This window comes from Lagenorhynchus albirostris, chromosome 4, assembly GCF_949774975.1.
Source record: "Lagenorhynchus albirostris chromosome 4, mLagAlb1.1, whole genome shotgun sequence".
NCBI classification, from domain to species: domain Eukaryota; kingdom Metazoa; phylum Chordata; class Mammalia; order Artiodactyla; family Delphinidae; genus Lagenorhynchus; species Lagenorhynchus albirostris.
The window spans coordinates 76,761,471-76,779,117 of NC_083098.1; the positions used below are offsets into that span (position 1 = coordinate 76,761,471).

General features: G+C 45.1%; 2 protein-coding genes across 6 annotated transcripts in view; one reads left to right on the top strand and one right to left on the bottom strand.

The window, feature by feature from the left end:
* The window catches only part of DCUN1D4 (defective in cullin neddylation 1 domain containing 4), a 68,664-nt gene extending 56,188 nt beyond the window's left edge, over positions 1-12,476 (bottom strand). For 2 of the 5 annotated variants that reach the window (XM_060148204.1, XM_060148203.1), the window contains exon 1: positions 12,375-12,476. In XM_060148204.1, coding sequence (XP_060004187.1) covers positions 12,375-12,399 — 25 coding nt within the window. In that variant the 5' untranslated portion in view covers positions 12,400-12,476. Of the gene's footprint in view, positions 1-6,868; positions 6,958-11,909; positions 11,990-12,374 lie in introns of those variants that run through there. The other 3 variants (XM_060148205.1, XM_060148207.1, XM_060148206.1) reach the window with 3 other exon arrangements.
* Positions 12,477-14,188: 1,712 nt separating this feature from the next.
* On the top strand, positions 14,189-14,621 carry LOC132519349 (N-alpha-acetyltransferase 50-like). Its single transcript, XM_060147281.1, has one exon. It carries the CDS (start codon positions 14,268-14,270, stop codon positions 14,553-14,555), a length of 288 nt encoding a protein of 95 aa, XP_060003264.1. The 5' UTR covers positions 14,189-14,267; the 3' UTR covers positions 14,556-14,621.
* The last annotated feature ends 3,026 nt before the right edge of the window (positions 14,622-17,647 follow it).

Below are 17,647 nucleotides of genomic sequence, written 5' to 3' on the forward strand. Positions count from 1 at the left end.
AGCATTTCCCACCCAAGGTTGTTAATAAGCAAGCACACAAAGTTAGAGAACTTTAATATTAAATAAAAAGATACTAAAGCTGGTAAAATCTAAAACAACCTACCAACTTCTTTTTTTCCTTTTTGGAGAAAAGATGGTGCAGAAAAGATACACAACGCCTATATTATTTCTATTAAGTACACCTCTTTCCTCTTGTCCCTAAAGATTCACAGAAGTATTTTATTATTAGCTAAACTCCAGGTGGCCAATCAGTGAGCAATGCTCTCGGGTATAAAAATTTTTAATAAGCCCTATGCACAGATATGTACTAATAAATACATTCTGATGACAATGAAAATGAAGAACTAAATCAGTGATGGCTTTTGGGGTGCGGGTGGGGGACTGAGGGACTGCTGAGTTTGGGCTTTATGATGGCGAGACTGGAGCACATTTAAAATGCTGAGATTCGATTTGCTTAGTACCCTGGAAGGTTACAGAAGCCAGTGTAAAGAGGGGGTCAGCTTACAAGTCAGGGAGGATCTATACACGAGCTCAAGCATACAGAGTATAAGTCATTTTACAAGACAAGTACAAAATGCAATTTTAAGTAAAACAGGTCATTAGAAATGAGTTTTATCTCAAAATAACTTGACAGACAAAATCTACCATAAAATGAACTCTACTTTTGACGCTGTAAAAAGTAGTATTTTCAACTGGGATTACAGACACCACTTTACACTTCTGCATACCAACTGATCGTCATTTAGCCATGTGAGATGGCACAAGTACACATCTCACTCGTTAAAACAAACATACTCACATGTGAGGCCAAATTATTAAAACACAAAGATCCGAAACGAGTTTTCCACAACTAGGAAAAAACCAAAAGCCAGGCTGTGGGTCAGCTTCATACCACACGCCTGTCTAACTTGTCAGAAGTAGGAATTTCTTGGTCTATAAAATGGATGGTAATAGTGCTTGCCTCCTAAGGACGCTGTGAGGATCAAACTAACCCGTGCCGCAAGGTGCCCAGCACGGTGCCTGGCACACGGCAGGCGCCACCTGAGCGGCAGCTCCGCGGCACTCTGCTTCACTTGCACAGCGAGCGGGGTGGCCTGTGCTCTCCGCCCAGGGCAGGGCCCGAGGGGGGCAGCCGCAGCTTTGGAGTCCTCTGACCCCCAGCCCAAACCAAACCCCAAGCACCCAGGAAGCTCCTGAGCATTAATCCAGTCGCTGCACATCAGAGTCACCTGGGCAGTGCGAATACCTGCCAGGGCCCGGGCCCCAATACAGACCAACTAAATAAAAACAGGAGTGGGGTTGTCAAAGGCTTCTCAAGCAGTCCAGGTGCCTCTACCGTGCAACCAGAGAGGAGAGTTCCGTCCCCACCCTCGCCTCGACCCCCAGCCTGCCGCAGCCAATCCATACCCACATCACAATCTCAGCACGGGCCAGAGGGGAGTTCAACTCATTCACCGCAAGCCCTGCAGCGAGAAAAAAAGATCAAGATCCAGGCTTTTCACGGTCGAAAAGCTAGGTGAAAACCAAATGAAGCAAAGTAGCAGTGAGAAAGGTGTTAATATCATTCTCCTCATCAATAAATATTTGCTATTTATAAGGCACAAAGCCAAAAAGGTGAGCATGGAAAGGGGAAAACTGACAAGGAAAGGGAGCAGGTCATCACAGGTGACTCGGCGCTTTCACGGAACACAAGATCTGAAGTTAAAACCAACCAAGCACACCACTGCTGCTGGCTTTTTCCTCCTAACTCTCACAGGACCTGTAGAAGCGGCTGGGAGAGAAGCCACCCACCCAAGACAGGCGGCGTGCCACCTAGCACCCGTCATCCACTGCACAGCCTGTGCCTGCTGGTGGTGTCATCTCAACGGAGTCGGCCACTCCAGGACAGCCGGTCTGGCTGCTCTCCCACCGTAACAAGGTACACAGGGCCCTAGATTCACTCTCTTCACCCTACCCTACCCACGGAAGAACAGAGATCCGTCCACTCTATCGCTCAGAGTAAAAATCACCCTCTCACCTCACTAATGTCAGAAGAGGCCAGATTTATGGTAAAGAGTGCAGCTCTGGCCTCGGAAAGCCCTGGGTTAGAGTCCCTGCTCTGCGGCGTCCTAGCTGAGGGCCCTGCCTATAACCCAACCTCACTAGACCAGAACAGCAGGCCCCTCCTCACAAGGGCTTGTGAGGACTCCTGAGACGGTGCATGCCAAGCACTCAGCACAGTGCTGGCCCATACTGTGCACTAATGAAGGTTTATTATTTTAATCCCTATTATTATTCAACATAGAAGAGACTAAGACAGACTGAACCCAGAAGATCAAAGAGTAAAGACGGGGCAGAAGGGATGACAAGAGGACAGGTCTTTAAAACTCTCACTTCAATAGCCAGTTGCCTGGACTTGAATGTACAACACTCCTTCTCAGTTTCCTGTTTAATTAAGAACAAGTAATCTGCGGTCTAATAATTTTGGGAATGGAATCTGTACAAAGAGATCTTAAAGGGGAAAAAGACTTAAACTCACCCTCAACTACAGGAAAAGGAAAGAGAATCATTTCAAAGATGTTACGCAAAAACTACATTAGTAGCTCTACTGAAAGAAGCTTTCTGGCTTTTCTGCAATCTTGTTAGGTATCTCCTATATATAAAAATTATGTGTTTAAAAAGTGCTTAATACAAACGTCTGTTTAAAATAAAATCTAAGACTAAAAATGACTATTTCATTAGTGAGTAAAGAAAAAGTATGGAAATACTCTTCTTTGCCACAATCAGTTGCCCAGCGAGAATCCATTTTTAAACGCCCACTGTCACTGTGAGATGGCAGAAATGAGGGGAAGAAGAGCAGTGGGAAGGGAGGAATTCATCCTACACCTTATTCTGTTGGGACCCATTCCAAGAAGAAAAGAACCAACTGCAAAACAAAGATAACAGTGACAAAATATGGAATTCCAATATACCTGCCAGGTTACCACAGGATTAAATGAAAAGCACAGATAAAACAGTGAGTATTATTTCATAGGCAGTGGAGGGAACCTAAACCCCGGAGTCAGAATGCCTGAGTTAGAATCTCAGTTCACCACCTATCAGCTGTGTGACCTTGAGAAGGCTAGTTAACCTTTCTGTACCTCAGCTTCCTCATCTGGAAAGTGGGGATGATAACAGTACCTACGTAACGTACTTCAGAGCGCTGTGGTGAGGATCACATGAGTTAAGGCAGGCACGGCAGCTGGAGCAGCCCAAGAATAATCACTGCATATAAACACGTGTCACTCCCTCCCCTCCCCATCCCACTTTGTTCCTCTTCTCTCCCCACGCCCCACCTCCTCTAACTTCTCTCTCTCCCCTCACTTCCTTTCCACTCATAAGCCCTCCCTGGTGCCTCTTTTCAGCCCTTCCCCCATGGCTCCTGACCATCCCTCCACCTCGCCTCCCTTCGCTCTGGCCTATCCAAAACCCATGCTATTGCCAGGCTGTTCCCTCTGCTTGGAAAGCACCCTCCCACCTCACCCCTCAGGCACACACCCATCTTTTTCTTCACATAATAAAACTTCAAAAGCTAAACCCACATGACAATAGCTAACCCTTCCCTGAAGTATAATTTTAATGACTCCCTATTTGTTCCCAAAGCACCCTGGGCATCCAAATAACCTTGCCCTGCCCCATACTTCAACTGTGCAGGACCTCTCTGCATCCACCACTAAGCCTGCTGGAAGGAAGCTCCTTAAACACGAGGACCAGGCTCAGTCATGCTGTTACAGCAGCACCCAGCAGCAAGAAAAAAGGTTTGGTGAGTGACTAAGTGAGGGAACGCTTCACTTGCTTCTTTTCTTTCTTATAACCTGTTTTCCTCTCAAGGGTCTCCTTTTAAAGCCTAATGAAGGAATTGTCATTACACAGTAATCATTAGAAAAGGGCCAAGCGTTTCTCTAAATACTTTGTGTTCTATCTAATTTAATGCTCAGGATCACTTCTGATCTTGCCTCCTACTTCTTTCTCTCTGCCCAGTCCCCAACTCTACTCCTAGCACACCAGCCTCTTTGCTGTTCCTCATTTACAGCCTTGCTCCCCTCCTCAGTCTCTGAATTTGTGTCCCCTCTCCCTGGAATGCCCCCTCACCTCCACCAGCGCTTGCCCGACAACCCTCTTAGTGAGGCCTTCCCTGACTGAGCCTCGTACAACTACAACGTCCCTGCTCTTGCTCCTCTGCCCCCTGCACACACAGGGGCACCTGTGCACTGCCCTTCCCTGCTTGAGTTTTCTCAAATGAACCGCTCACCATCTGACATACTACATGATTTACCTGCTTGTTATCTGCATCTTCCCCCACACTGGAAGGGGAACTTCATGACAGATGAAGAAGACGGCCTGGTACGTAGTAGGTGTTCAATAAACACTGTTGACTGAACAACTCCATACCATACAGGAGGTATTCTTTATGCATGAGGAATCTGAAGCTTATACAGAGTAGTTGAGTAATTTACCCACGGTCACACAACTAACAGAGGCAGAACCTAGAACCAGGGCCCACGCTTAACTACTATGCTTTCCTGCTTCTCAGCCTGACCCAGATAACAACTAAAAGAAATCGTGGTATCCAAGGAGCAAATCCTAGCATTGTATGCCTTTGGCCCACAGAGAAGCAAGAAAAGCCATCCACCAGAAAATCTTTCAAGGGAACAAGTCATCTAATTCAAGCCCATTCTATGTGGTAAAGTATTAATTACCAGATTTATAATTTATATAGCACTGATAGTTTTTCTTTGGATTTAACAGTTCAGTAAAAAGACAGAGAGAGATTATTACACCTTTTTATACTGTACTATCCCCATGAACAACAAAATGACAAATCATCAACTAACACAGAGGAGGCCTAAGATGATATATATTAAAAGCCAAATATTGTGGTGGGGGACTTCCCTGGCGGTCCAGGGGTTGAGACTTCACCTTCCAATGCAGGGGGTGCGGGTTCGATCCCTGGTTGGGGAGCTAAGATCCCACATGCCTCTGTGGCCAAAAAACCAAAACATAAAACAGAAGCAATACTGTAACAAATTCCATAAAGACTTTAAAAAAAAAAATGGTCCACATCAAAAAAATCTTTAAAAAAACTGTGGTGGGAGGTAGAGAAGTACAGACTGCAAGGGGATACAAGGGAACTTTAAGGAGATAGGAAACCATTCTATATCTTAATTATAGTAGTGGTTACACACACACGTATTTATCAAATGGGTACAATTTTATAGAATGTAAATTATACTCAATAAAGTCAATTAAAAAGCAATTAAGACTGTCAGATATAATTTTGGATAAACAAAATAAATATTCTACCAATATTATTTCCATACCTAATATTCTCAAGAATTTTGGGGAGGGGGTGGGGGGACAAAGATGGAATCAGGCAAAGACAGCAGTAAGAGCTCCATAGAGTGCGATCGGTGGGGTGACTGATGCGTGCCTCAGAGTCCTGCCTGACCACTGGCAAAGGCAGCTCCGACTGACACTGCCTGTGTCCCCCTTTAGCCTTTTGGGTCACCTCGAGCCAGTACTCTTGGACTCTGAACAGAGACCAACCAGGGTGGAAAGGCAGACCACTGCTCTTCTCCACAAGGGCCTCGGCCAAGTACCAACCCAAGACGGGTCTGGATGTTGGATTTGTCCGAATTCTTAGTTGTGCGCATCAGAAACCAACTAGCTATATGAACAGTGGTTTTTTTTTTTTAAAGGTTATTGGGTAGTTCACAGAATCTCTAGGAAAACCAGAGGACCAAGCACATCAGCTGTACAACCAAAATAATGCCTAAGGGCATACTGCAGAGTGCACCATTGACACAGCCTGGACCTGCCTGGACTGCAGCTCCCACGGCCTCTAGAAACAGCGGTCACCACTGTCCATCCTCTTTAAATGGCCCCCAGGCACTTCCAATTTCTTCCCATGTCTTGCCTTCAGCTTCAGATTCACACCCTGGTGTGGGTGTATCTGGGCAGCTCTGCCTTTGATGGTAAGAATTCCCCAATCAGAGGAAGAGCCTGGGCCCCGAAGACTGGCAAAGGCCATCATGGACACAGATGGATGACACACCATCTCTGCAAGTACTACTGATACAGCCAGCAAGTAATGAAAGGTTTTCAAAAAATATTCACAAGGAAAATATCTTTAAAGATGGAACTAAAAAAAATCATACCCAGAGGTAATGTTATTTGGGGGAGGGTGGGGATCTTCTTCTGCATCATTTAGTGTTTTACTCAATATATTAATTAGTAGTTTCAAAAACTACAAGCCTACCTTCCTAGATGGAAAATAACTCATTAACGGCATCTTCTGATTAAAAGAAAAACAATTAAAATCTAAAGCAGCAGTTACTTTGTCTACTAGAATACTGAACATGATAGAAAAAAGATCCTTAGATCTGAAACAGTCATGCAACAATTGCTAAAATATATGATTCTATTTAAAATTTCAATACTTTTTCTATTTAAAACATAAGCCACAAATTATAGCCTTTTATAGCCACAAATATTTTTAAATGTACATTCTGCTTAACAGAATAACCCTCAAGAGGTACTTCTCCTAACTTGAATCTCAGAATAAGAAAAAAGAATAAGCTGTGGAAAGCTATTAACTCTAATTTAAGCTGACCACTTACGAAGAGATGTTAGCATTAACATCAGAGGCTCAGAAACTTCACCTCCAACTAACATAGTTCACTTTCTAAAGAAAGCAAGCCTTTAGTGAGCCTCAATGTATTGTTAACATTAAGAAATAAGCCCTTTGGACCAGAATCTGGTCATAAAACAAGAAGAGGGGAAAAACAGACACATCCAGGCCGTCCAAGCCCTGCCCAAGCCTTCCCCACCTCGGCGGCCTGTTACACACCAGGTCAGAAGCAGACGCGCGTACTCTCACACGCACGCTCTCGGCCCCTCAGCATATCACCAGCACTCCGCTCCCTCTCTGAGAACTGCTCCATGCCACAGACATTCTTCAAAACTGGTATCTGCATGTATTTAAACATATATATTACTTAAATTGGTTTGCACAGGACAACTCTGTCAAAAAAGGGCATAGAATGAATAAGCGTAAGTTTGTATGCCTGGAAGATAAATCTAAAGACAATGAAAGACACCTCGGAAGCATGCAGGATAGCAGGAGGAAACATTAAAATTTTCCAGATAGTTCACCAACTGCTCAAGAGTTGACCATTTAAGTTCAATTCATTACATATCTGAGGTCCTAAGCGAGGCATTCTGCTGGACCATAAAGTGGTTACTAAGTAAGACACAGTCCCAGATCTCAGGGGGCTTATCATCTAATTGGGGAGGGGACAAATAAGTGAACAAGCAGCTACTGTTAAATAAGATAAAACTGAGAACAGAAGTAAACAGTCTTTGGAGATTCAATGGAAGGAGAGAGCCTTCAAGAGAGGGAACAAGGAACACAAAACTCCCACTGAAGTAGCACTGAAGGCAGTGGGGAGGGAGCAGTGCTGGGGGAATTCAAAACTGAGCTTAAACTACAGAACAGGTTCAACCCCAGCTTCTGAGGAGTCTTATTTCAGTAAGCAACTAGGAGCCTCTGAGGTTTTGGAGTAGGGGGATCGTAAGGACAAAGATATTCAACTGGTGATGGAGAGGATAAAAAGGAGGCTGAGCCTGGCAAAAGGATTACTGGTTATTACAACATAAGAAAGAATGGATCAGACCTAGGGCAATGGCAATAGGTATGGAAAAGAAAGGACAGGCATGGGAAGAGATACAGCCTCTCTCTCGCTACTGACCAGGGAAAGAGGATGAGAAATGTCTAAGCTTCCAGCTTGGGTTATTAAATGAACTGCAGTTTCATTAACCAAATGAATAAAATTAATTGGTCTTGTTTTCCTCTTTATTTTGGCTACTAGGAAGCTCAGAACCAAATATATGGCCCATTTCTAACATACGGCAAGCATTTATGTGTAGCCTGTAAATCTGTATTTTTCTCTCGACAGAATTTTATCTATATTTAGTAAGTCACCTCTATTTTAGAATGAAACAGAAAATAAATCAACAGATTAAAAAAACTGAGTCTAAGCCAGAGACAACTGGACAAAGTAGCTGATTCAGGGAAATAACTGCAGGCTACTAACCCAGAGCATTCTCCTCACCCTTCTTCCACCCTAGCAAAGTCCACATCCCACAACAGAAGCTGAAAATGCCAGACTTTCACTTTCTCCACCTCCCTCACAACTAGCAGTGGCATGAGGTCAATTCTACCCAGTGAGACTAAAGAGGAAGTCACCAAGGTGAGAAAAAGACTCCACTCTGTTAAGAGGGAACTGTAAGGAAGTATGTTCCTTCCCTCCTTTTCTTACATAGGCATGATGTCTGGTGCTACAGCAACCATATTGCACACATGAGGCAATGAGCCTGAGGCTCTTGATAAACCAAATACTAAGAGAGGAAAAAAGTATACAAAGAGCCTAGATTCTTAAGACATCATTAGGACTCTGCACCAGCCTTAGAACCATCTATCACTAAACTTCTTGCTAACAATAATAAGTTCTACTACTTAAGCCATGTTTGATTGAATATTGTTATTTGCCAGAGGCATCCTAACTGATACAACAAAAGTCATCATGAGGTCAGTTTCTGAAACCATGATTTTTACACTGCTAAGCAAGACTGTTATTATCAAGATGAGAAAAATGCAAGCATATATTATTGTCAGGAAGCAAGCAATAAGCTAATAAGAGCTTCTGAGAGCAGTTAAAGATGAAAAGAGAAAAGGATATAATGATAAATAATATTTGAAAAAAATGTGATCAAGTGTTAATAGGGGTAATTCTTGGAGGCAAGAACTGAGGAAGAAAAGAGTACAAGTACAGAAATCCTCTTAAGTGGAGAAAATGAGGGGCTTTCTTTCCTGGCAACGTTATTGACAAGATAACCTGAAAATTCTTACCAGTACAGATCCTCCTCCACTTACCCTGAGTAAGACCACTGCAAACTGAAAATATCGTAGGTCGAAAATGCATTTAATATGCCTAACCTACAGATAACCGCTTAGCCTACCCTATCTTAAACATGACCAGAACTCTTATTACCTTAGCATATACTTGGGTAAAATCATCTCACTCAAAGCCTATTTTATAATAAAATGTTGAATATCTCAGGTAATTTATTGAAAACTGTATTGAAAGTGAAAAACAGGAGGGTTGTCTGGGTACAAAATGGTAATAAGCGTATTGTGTCTGACTGGGAGCTGCTGTGTCTGACGGGATGCCGCCTGCTGCCCAGCATCAAGAGAGTTATCATACATCACCAGTCTGGGAAAAGATCAAAATCCAAAATTCGAGGTACAGCTTTTATCAAATGCATATTGCTTTAGCACCAGTGTAAAGTCGAACCATCATTAAGTTGGAACCATCTGTTTAAAACAGTCAAAAAATTTTGTTCATAAGAAAACACAGAACCTCCCCAAAGGCCAAAAATCAAAGAGGAACCTAAAACCCAGAGCAGAAAGTATAAGGTGATTATGTACAGGAACCCAGGGTTTGGGGGCTGGGGGAGAGGGAGTGTTGTGTGTGTATAGGGCACCTGCCCTTTGGGATGAAATTGAAAAAAAAGAAAAGGGAAAAAAATGACTAGCCTAATATTTTCTTTAAAAACACCATCTTGTACAGCTCTTGTTTTCAACCTCATACACTTCACCCTTTACAAGAGCAAATTCCAGTGATACATGCACATTAAAACAAACAAACAAACATGACCATGTTACATATCACAAAGGATTTCCTGGGTATTTCACCATAAGCTTAAGTAAAATATAAAATAGATATAAATCTTTTCCTGATAAAATCACACAAGTACTCAAGTTCAGTTCATTTGTAACCATACCAGTTTCCAAATCTTTGGACTTCTTGGTAAAATTTTTATCATTAGGGTCATCATAATACTCTTCTAGTGACCATGCTACCAACAGTCTCAAAATACCCTATACAACACATAAAAATACTCTGTCATCTCTGAGTTAATCATTACAGGTTTTGGAGTCATCGCATATAAATGGTAAAGAAAACTTGGCAAAGGATGTGATGTTTGGAGAGTCTACAGTCTAAATGGATGGTTTCTAATATTAAAGAACAGAAACGAAAAAACATGGAAACCTCTTAAGGTCCTGCACTGAGTTTACCTTCCTCTAGTCTCATTTGCTTCCCATGCTTCTTTGAAAACTGAAGACATCAAATATACCCTTCCCTCATCTTCACATTTTCACGCTGGCTTAAATGAATGGGACCATGTCCACCCTCAATTCCATTAAGCCGTCTCCAACAGTCATTCATTTCAAGCCCATCCTTTTTCCAAAAGTCCCCTTCTCCTTTGGCAATCCAAACAGCCCAAGAACTACAAACACATAATTTATACTATCTTCACAAGGTTTACATGTGTCTCCACTGCATTCCCAGATTTGTCTAAGATGGAACATTTTAACCTAGTGTTTATATACACTGGATGCCACAAATATACACCATCCTAAACGCTGCTTTAGATTGTGTTGCATTTTGAACGTTTTTCCACAACCTATGGACTAGATGGTTCAAAACCAAGCATTTATTCTATAAGTAAGGCCACCAAACGCAGAGGGAAATAGTCAACTCGGGGATCAAGAACCTAAGTGCGAAAGGACTGCGTCTGGCTTGGTTCTCTCCCCCAGCCGCTGACACAGGGAGAAGGTCCCAAGGGACAGGAGCACCGCCCTACAACGCGCTCGAGTCCGCGGGGAATAAAGCACGAGTTAGCAGAGCTGGGAAGCTCCGAGGGGCGCGCTGCATTCTGGGACTCGTTTCCACAGTTACCCACGTGCACCCAACCCAACCGCGGCCCGGACTACAAGTCCCAGAATGCCGCAGGACTGCTTTTCCCCTTTCCGCGGGACTGCCTTTCGCCTCACACCCGGCGACTGGAGCCAGACCCTAAGGGAAACCCCTAAAGCGCCTTCTCCGCAAGGCTGGGAGAGGTCGCGCCCCGCGGGCGCTGCGCGGGGCCTGTAGTCCGACCCTCCCGACAGGGAAGCGGGTCCCGAGGCACCAGCCTCCACACCTGACGACCAGAAATTAGACAACTGCGTCACAGACTGCCAAATCCACGGACCGCCAGGGACCACCCTCCGCCCCACGCTCCTGGCCTCCAGGGCCGACCCCTCCGTCTCCCGCCACGGAAAACCCGCAGCCCGCTCCCCTGCCCCGCCTCCCACTCCTGCAGCCAGAGCCCGCGCCAGCGCTGACCTCGCTTCCCGCCGCTCGGGGGAAACCGCGGCCAGCGCCAACCTCTGGGCACCTCCCCCGCCCCCTCCACCTCAGCCCCGCCCCCTCCTTTCCAAGCACCCCAAACCTCAGAGCTCCCCCTCAAGGAACCCGGCCCTAATCCGGGGGAAGATACACCTCCCCCAAACGCGTAGTCTGACACCTTCCCCCCAGCCCCACGCGGACCGAATCTGGACAAGACAGTTTTACCCCTGCCCCGGCCCCTCCCAACCTCCCTTCCCTCCCAACCAGCTCTTCACCCCCACTGCACCTCCTCTACCCCTACCTCCAACCCGTCACCCCAAACCCTCCCCACCTTCTTCCTCTCCACTCCCAATTACCCTACCTTCCCAACACCTGCTCCATCCTATTACCCCGACATCTGCCTCCTCTCACCACTCCCAGTTACCCCTCCACGCTTCCTAAGGCCCTACCGCCCGCCGGACTCCCCAACTATCCCATCACACCCCAATCCCTCCCACCATTCGCTTTCCCATTACATCAGCCCTCATCTCCTCGCCCGCCCTCCCGCCCCGCACGGCCGCTGCCCCCAATCCCCCACCCCATTGTTCCCCCCCCACCCCCGCCATCCAGCCCTTCTTCCCATTGTCCCCGCCCCCGCGCTCCCCTAGCACTCACCCGCCTTTCTCACGGAGCCGCCCGCACCGCTCGGCCCCTAGGAAATCCTCACCCCTGCGCCCCGCTCGCTCGCTCCCTCTCTCTCCTCCGCCGCCGGTGCCAACCCCCAGCCCTGCTCGCTAGCGCCCGCCGCCGCCTCCACCTCCATTCACCCGGGACACTCTGGTCCCGGCCCTTCATCGCACGTCCCGCCCCCCCTTCCCCCAACACTGAAATGGAGCCAGTCCCCACCCCCCTCACCTCCGCCCTCCCCCTGCAGGCCGGCCCCTTCCCCCCACGCCCGCCCCCGCCCCGCGCCGCCCGCAGCGTCACCGCCCGCCCTGGCCCCGGGAGGGCAAGGGGTGGCTCCCGGGCAGGGTCTCCCGGTGCGTTTTGGGACTGGAGGCGCAGAGCGGGGACTGTGGGAGATGAGCAGAGAGTGTTGGCAGCCGCCCGCTCCCGGCCGGCTAGCTCTCTGTTACTCACTGACAGCGGCGGCATCCGAGTGCATTTTCGGGTAGCTCACACCGCGCTCGCCGCCCAGGCTCCCGCGCTCGCCTCGCGGTCCCCCCACCGGCTCGCCGCACCTCGGCTGGGAGCTGAGGACCCGCCGCCAGGCACTCCCGACCCGCCCACCTCTCCTCCTCCAGTGGCTGAACCTTGACTGAACGACCGCCCCTCCTCATCTCTCATTTGGCAAAGGGAGTGCGGAGAGCGCCGGTCTGGAGCTGGCAAAGAGGCCCCGCCCCCCTAGGTCCAATGCGATTGGTTCCGGCGCCTCGTTCCCTAACGCCCCTGGCGGAGGCCACGTTCTGGGAGAGCAGGTTGGACCCGACCACTGTCACTCAGCCCCGGGGGTCCGAAAGCGCGTGTAGGGGCGAGGCTGGGGAATTGGTCCACCTTGACCCTGAGGCCCCGCCCTGGGCGGGCGGGATTGGTGGAGCTGTAGACCAACCGAGAAAGATGGGTTGGCGTCTGAAACAAAGCACGCGAAGTGTTTCCCGAAGAACCGAACAGGGGAAGAGCAGTTGGGGCGGCTTGCATCCCGCTGCACAGAGTAGGGGAATCAGCTCTTCCCTCGCGCCTGGCGCGACGCGTCGGAGTCTCCTGCTTGTCTCCACGCCTCTGAGCGGCTCTCTGAAGGAGCCCAGTCCGCGCCGAACTTGGACTGGGACTTCTCTTGCTAGCCGTTTCGTACAGCTAGAAACTGGATAAAGCATCGCCGCGTCTTCATTTCCAGCAAACTCTCTGGTGAGGAATAAATTCTTTCTTGTACAACAGCCCATCCTCTCCTCGTTTTCGAAATGCACTTTTCCGGAGACAGCACATTTCTTCCTCCTTCATCACAAATGGGCTGTTCTAAAGGCTTCAAATGCTGCGTTGTCGGTGATACACAATGTGCGCTCCCCCAGACAGCGTGCAGGAAACCCAGGGCCACCCTCTGAGCTTCGGGCTCAGTCTGGCACGTCGGCGAGTCCAGGGGCCAAGTAACCAGCCCTCAAAGGACAATTAGCGTAAGCGCATAAGTCAGTAACGCCAAGAAACTGTCCAGAAAACAAAACTGGCTGTTATTTGGCAGAGGAAGGCGTTAATTTAGGTGACTTCTGACCATTTGAGTTTCCTAAGTCAAGAATTCGCACCATTTTCATGAGTTCCGACCAGTTTTTCTTAAGGCTTTCAAACCAACTCATCACACTCAACCATATTATTGTAGCGGAATGATATTTTGAGATATTAACGGGGGACTGTCCCCCTCCTATCCCAGTCACAACACACAAACACCGCTTCTCTATATGCAGAAGCCCTGCGCCATCCTGCAGCGGGGCCAATCCACCCTCCTGCCTCAGAGGATGGATGACACTAAGAACGACCAGTAACAAAACAGTCGTTTTTGTTTTAGACTTATACAGCCAAGGCTTTTGACTTGCAGGGTTCTGAAATTTAAGTTTCAAATCAGGGCATAAATATTACGGCTAAAAGCAACATATTTGAAAGAACAAGATGAAACCAGTTCCTCTGTCCCACACCACTCCCCTTGTAATATACTCCATCCCTCTTAATCCCTAATGTCTCATTAATGTTACATCCTTATAATTTTATATCTATCATGTTTCTGTCATTCAAACACTTATGGATCACTTCATCAAATCATAGATTCTCAGAATTGAACCTGATTTATCCACTTCAGGTTTAGTTCAGACAAGACAAAAATCTCATCTCATCATTGGTGACCTTTAACCTGACAGAGCGTCAGCTGGGCCCTGCAGAGGTGGGTAGGTGCCTCTGGACTCTGAAATACTTGCCTGTTTCAATGATATTGCAGTAGGTGCAGTATGCTGAAGGGTGGATCATTCACAGAATCAGAAGATACTTTACATCATGACACTAGGATGTCCGGCACCTTACCGAAGGCTAGGAATAGGAACTAAAATGTTAAATCATGTCTTAAACATCTGTGAAAAAGATGGCACTTTTGACAACATCTATCTGCATGTCCAGATCAGCAATGAGTCTGCAATTGACTTCTACAGAAAGTTTGGCTTTGAGATTATTGAGACAAAGAAGAACTACTATAAGAGGATAGAGCTCGCTGATGCTCATGTGCTGCAGAAAAACCTCAAAGTCCCTTCCGGCCAGAACACAGATACGCAAAAGATAGACAACTGAACAAATTACAGATGAACTTTCTTGCACTTGCTTGTCGCCAAATAAAAGAGAGGCCCATTGATTCCCCCCTCCACCCCTTTCTTTTGAAAAAAACAAATTAGATCTTTTGGGGCAGATCTAATTGTCAGCATGTCTGTCCTTAGTCTGAGCAGAAAAACTGCTCCTGCATTCTTTACCCCATTTGTGTTTTCAACCTATTCTACATCTAGGAAACATTTATAGTTTATACAAGTTTATAATATTTTGCATATGTAATATTTGTACGGCTTTTTACAGCTTATCATGGTACTTCAAGGGCTGAGACACATTATTTTGCACAGAAATGGACTTGTTTCTTGAGACCTCTAAATTAAAATAAGACCACAATTAATTTTAGGTAGTCATTTGCTATATTGATTTATTTGCAGCAAACTGTATAATAATGTATATAATGGTTAATCTACATGAGGTACCTGCCAGATGTTTTGCCCCAGCACCCAACACTCCTCTGGCCCATGTGGTCCATAAAAATGTATAGAATATACAACTTTTGTTATTTTCCAGCATCACTTTCAGGGTCAGTATGATTATTTTCAAAGAAAAAAACCAATGTAGAAAGTACTTTACTCAGATCTTTCTAGTAAGTTGGCTATAGCCTGAGGATTGAGAGGCAAAGCTCATAGTCTGCTAAGCCTCCCTGCCCCACATGTGTTATGAGTAATAAAACAGGTATAATTAAATGACTGCATAATATTCTGCAAATATTACCCTGTCATTTTAATAATCTATAAGATTATAAACCTTTGAGGGTAGGAAGCTTGTTGTATTTATCTTTATGTCCCTAGCACCTAGTACAGTGCTTTCAAATAGTAGGCACTAGTTAACTCTTCCTCAAAGTGAACTGAATGTTGACTGTAAGGTGTAATTTTAAATCTCGAAGGAACTTTGGAGATTATCAAATCCAACTTCCTCATTTTAGGAATATGAAACTTGAGGTCCAAAAGAGTTAAACATGTAGTCGAAGTCACTCAGCTAGTTAATAGCAAAGCATTAATTAAACTCAAGTATCCCAACTCCTAGACCAGGTCTTTCCCCTGCACCGCACTGTCCAATTAGCAAGGCTTCAAATTCCAAAGGTGGGGAAACAACTCTCCCTTTCCATTTGAAAGTTATTATATCAATCTACTTCAAATTCTGTACTTCAAAGCTGGAATATTGCCTTCTTTTTTATGAAGTTCAGTACGGAATTTTTTTAATATATAATACATTTCTATTTTTTCTCATTGGTAGCATTCCCAAATCACTCGATCCCTGTGGGGATGTCTACTGAGATAATAATGTTACGCTTCTGTGCATTTATATTCATATCCTTGGAGAAAAAAGTTAATAATTGTCTTGGGACTGTGGTGGGTAGAGATATTTGGGAATGCAGTCTCTATGCCATTTTGCTTCACCCAGTTGCTACTTTAAGATAATATTAAAGCAAGTTACTTTGTGTCAACCGATACCTAATTTAATTGGAATCTTTCCATATTATGTGTTACCCAACATTAATTTTAATCATATATTTTTAAATACCTTAAGCCTAGATTGAAATTTGATACGGAAGAGTCTAGTGAGAAAGAATAGCAGTGCTCTTTAATAAAATTTTAGAACTTTTCCCCAAATTCCACAAATTCCATTATAGCTTGCTTATCCTGCATGTATTAGGGTTGGGGTTACAGAATGGAGAATGGCACAGTCCTTAAGACTGAAATAAAGTTGGGCCTGCTCAGACAAATAGATAAATGTGCCCCGTGGAGATGTGAAGAGAATGAGAAAACAAACTGCAGGAAGGAATTAATTCAGCCTCAGATTACAGTGAGAGAGTGTGTAGAACTCCACTAGTTACAAAAAGTCCAGCTAAGTGGGTTTCCAGGATATGGGGGGTGGGGGGAGGAGTAAATATATCCATAGAGATCAGGATGCTTTATTTCTCCAAACTCATAACCAACTGACAATTTGCTGACCCAAAGGATGACGGCTTTTTTTAATGTTTCCAGTGTGATAAGCTCTACTCTTACAGTGCTTTGCTTGTTAATTATTCCACCTAACTTCACAACACCCCCAATGGAGTACTAATATTATCCTCAAATTACAGATAAGTTAACTGAGGCTTAGAGAACTTCAATAACTTGCCACTCACCTAGTAAGTAATAGTGCCCCCTAAGTAGCCAAACTCCCTGTGTTATATAGTGTCCTCATGCTGGGCTTCAGTTCTCACTCTTCGTAATCAGGTTAATATATGCCCTACATACGTGAGAGATTTATTTATAAGGATATAATAATATGGATATGAATGTGCTTTTAAAAGATAGTGTGTGAAACCTGGCCTTTTTCTGGAGTTGAATATCTAGCCACTCAAGCTGTCTTTGTAGATATATATTATGAAAAATATGAGTCAGAAAGATTATTTCCAGGTTACTTCACCTTTCTTATCTATTTTATCCTTTTGATCTTATTTCAGAAGCAGCTGTCTACTTCATGGTATATTATTATTGAGGTTATTTATCCAGAGTATCTAATGAGGTCCTACTAAATGTAATAAATATATATCAGTGAGAGGGGGCAGCCTCTTCAGCCTACTGGAATTAACCTTTTAACCACTGAGGCCTGTGTTATTGGGAACCAGTTTCAGCTCTTAATTTAATTACATATGTCACTATAACATATGTTGCTTTTCACATATATACATAGAACAGTTTTGCAAATAGCCACTTGCCAGATGCTACTAGGGTAATAAAAATGTTGGTTTCATTTCTCAACACCTGCATATAGTCAGGTTCCAATTATCAGGTTAAAGGAAAAAGCATAGAAGTAGACATTTTCCTCATTGTTACCAAAAAGGACAATCTCTGCTCTTACACTAGAGGTCAGAACACTGACTATTAAACAAGTAACAGTCACTACTGGTTACTTCATAAAATTGATATGCTTCTGTCATGTGGGCTTATAATGCACATTCAAGAGACTTCCATTTTTTTCATCTGCCTCCACTGGGGCTCTAACGTGTGTCCCAGTATAAAAAAACCTTAACAGATGGAACTTTCTGGAACCACCTCTACACTGGACAT

Bases quoted from the DNA above. Each gene is read 5' to 3' on its own strand.
- LOC132519349 (XM_060147281.1), top strand. From the start codon at position 14,268: ATGACACTAGGATGTCCGGCACCTTACCGAAGGCTAGGAATAGGAACT.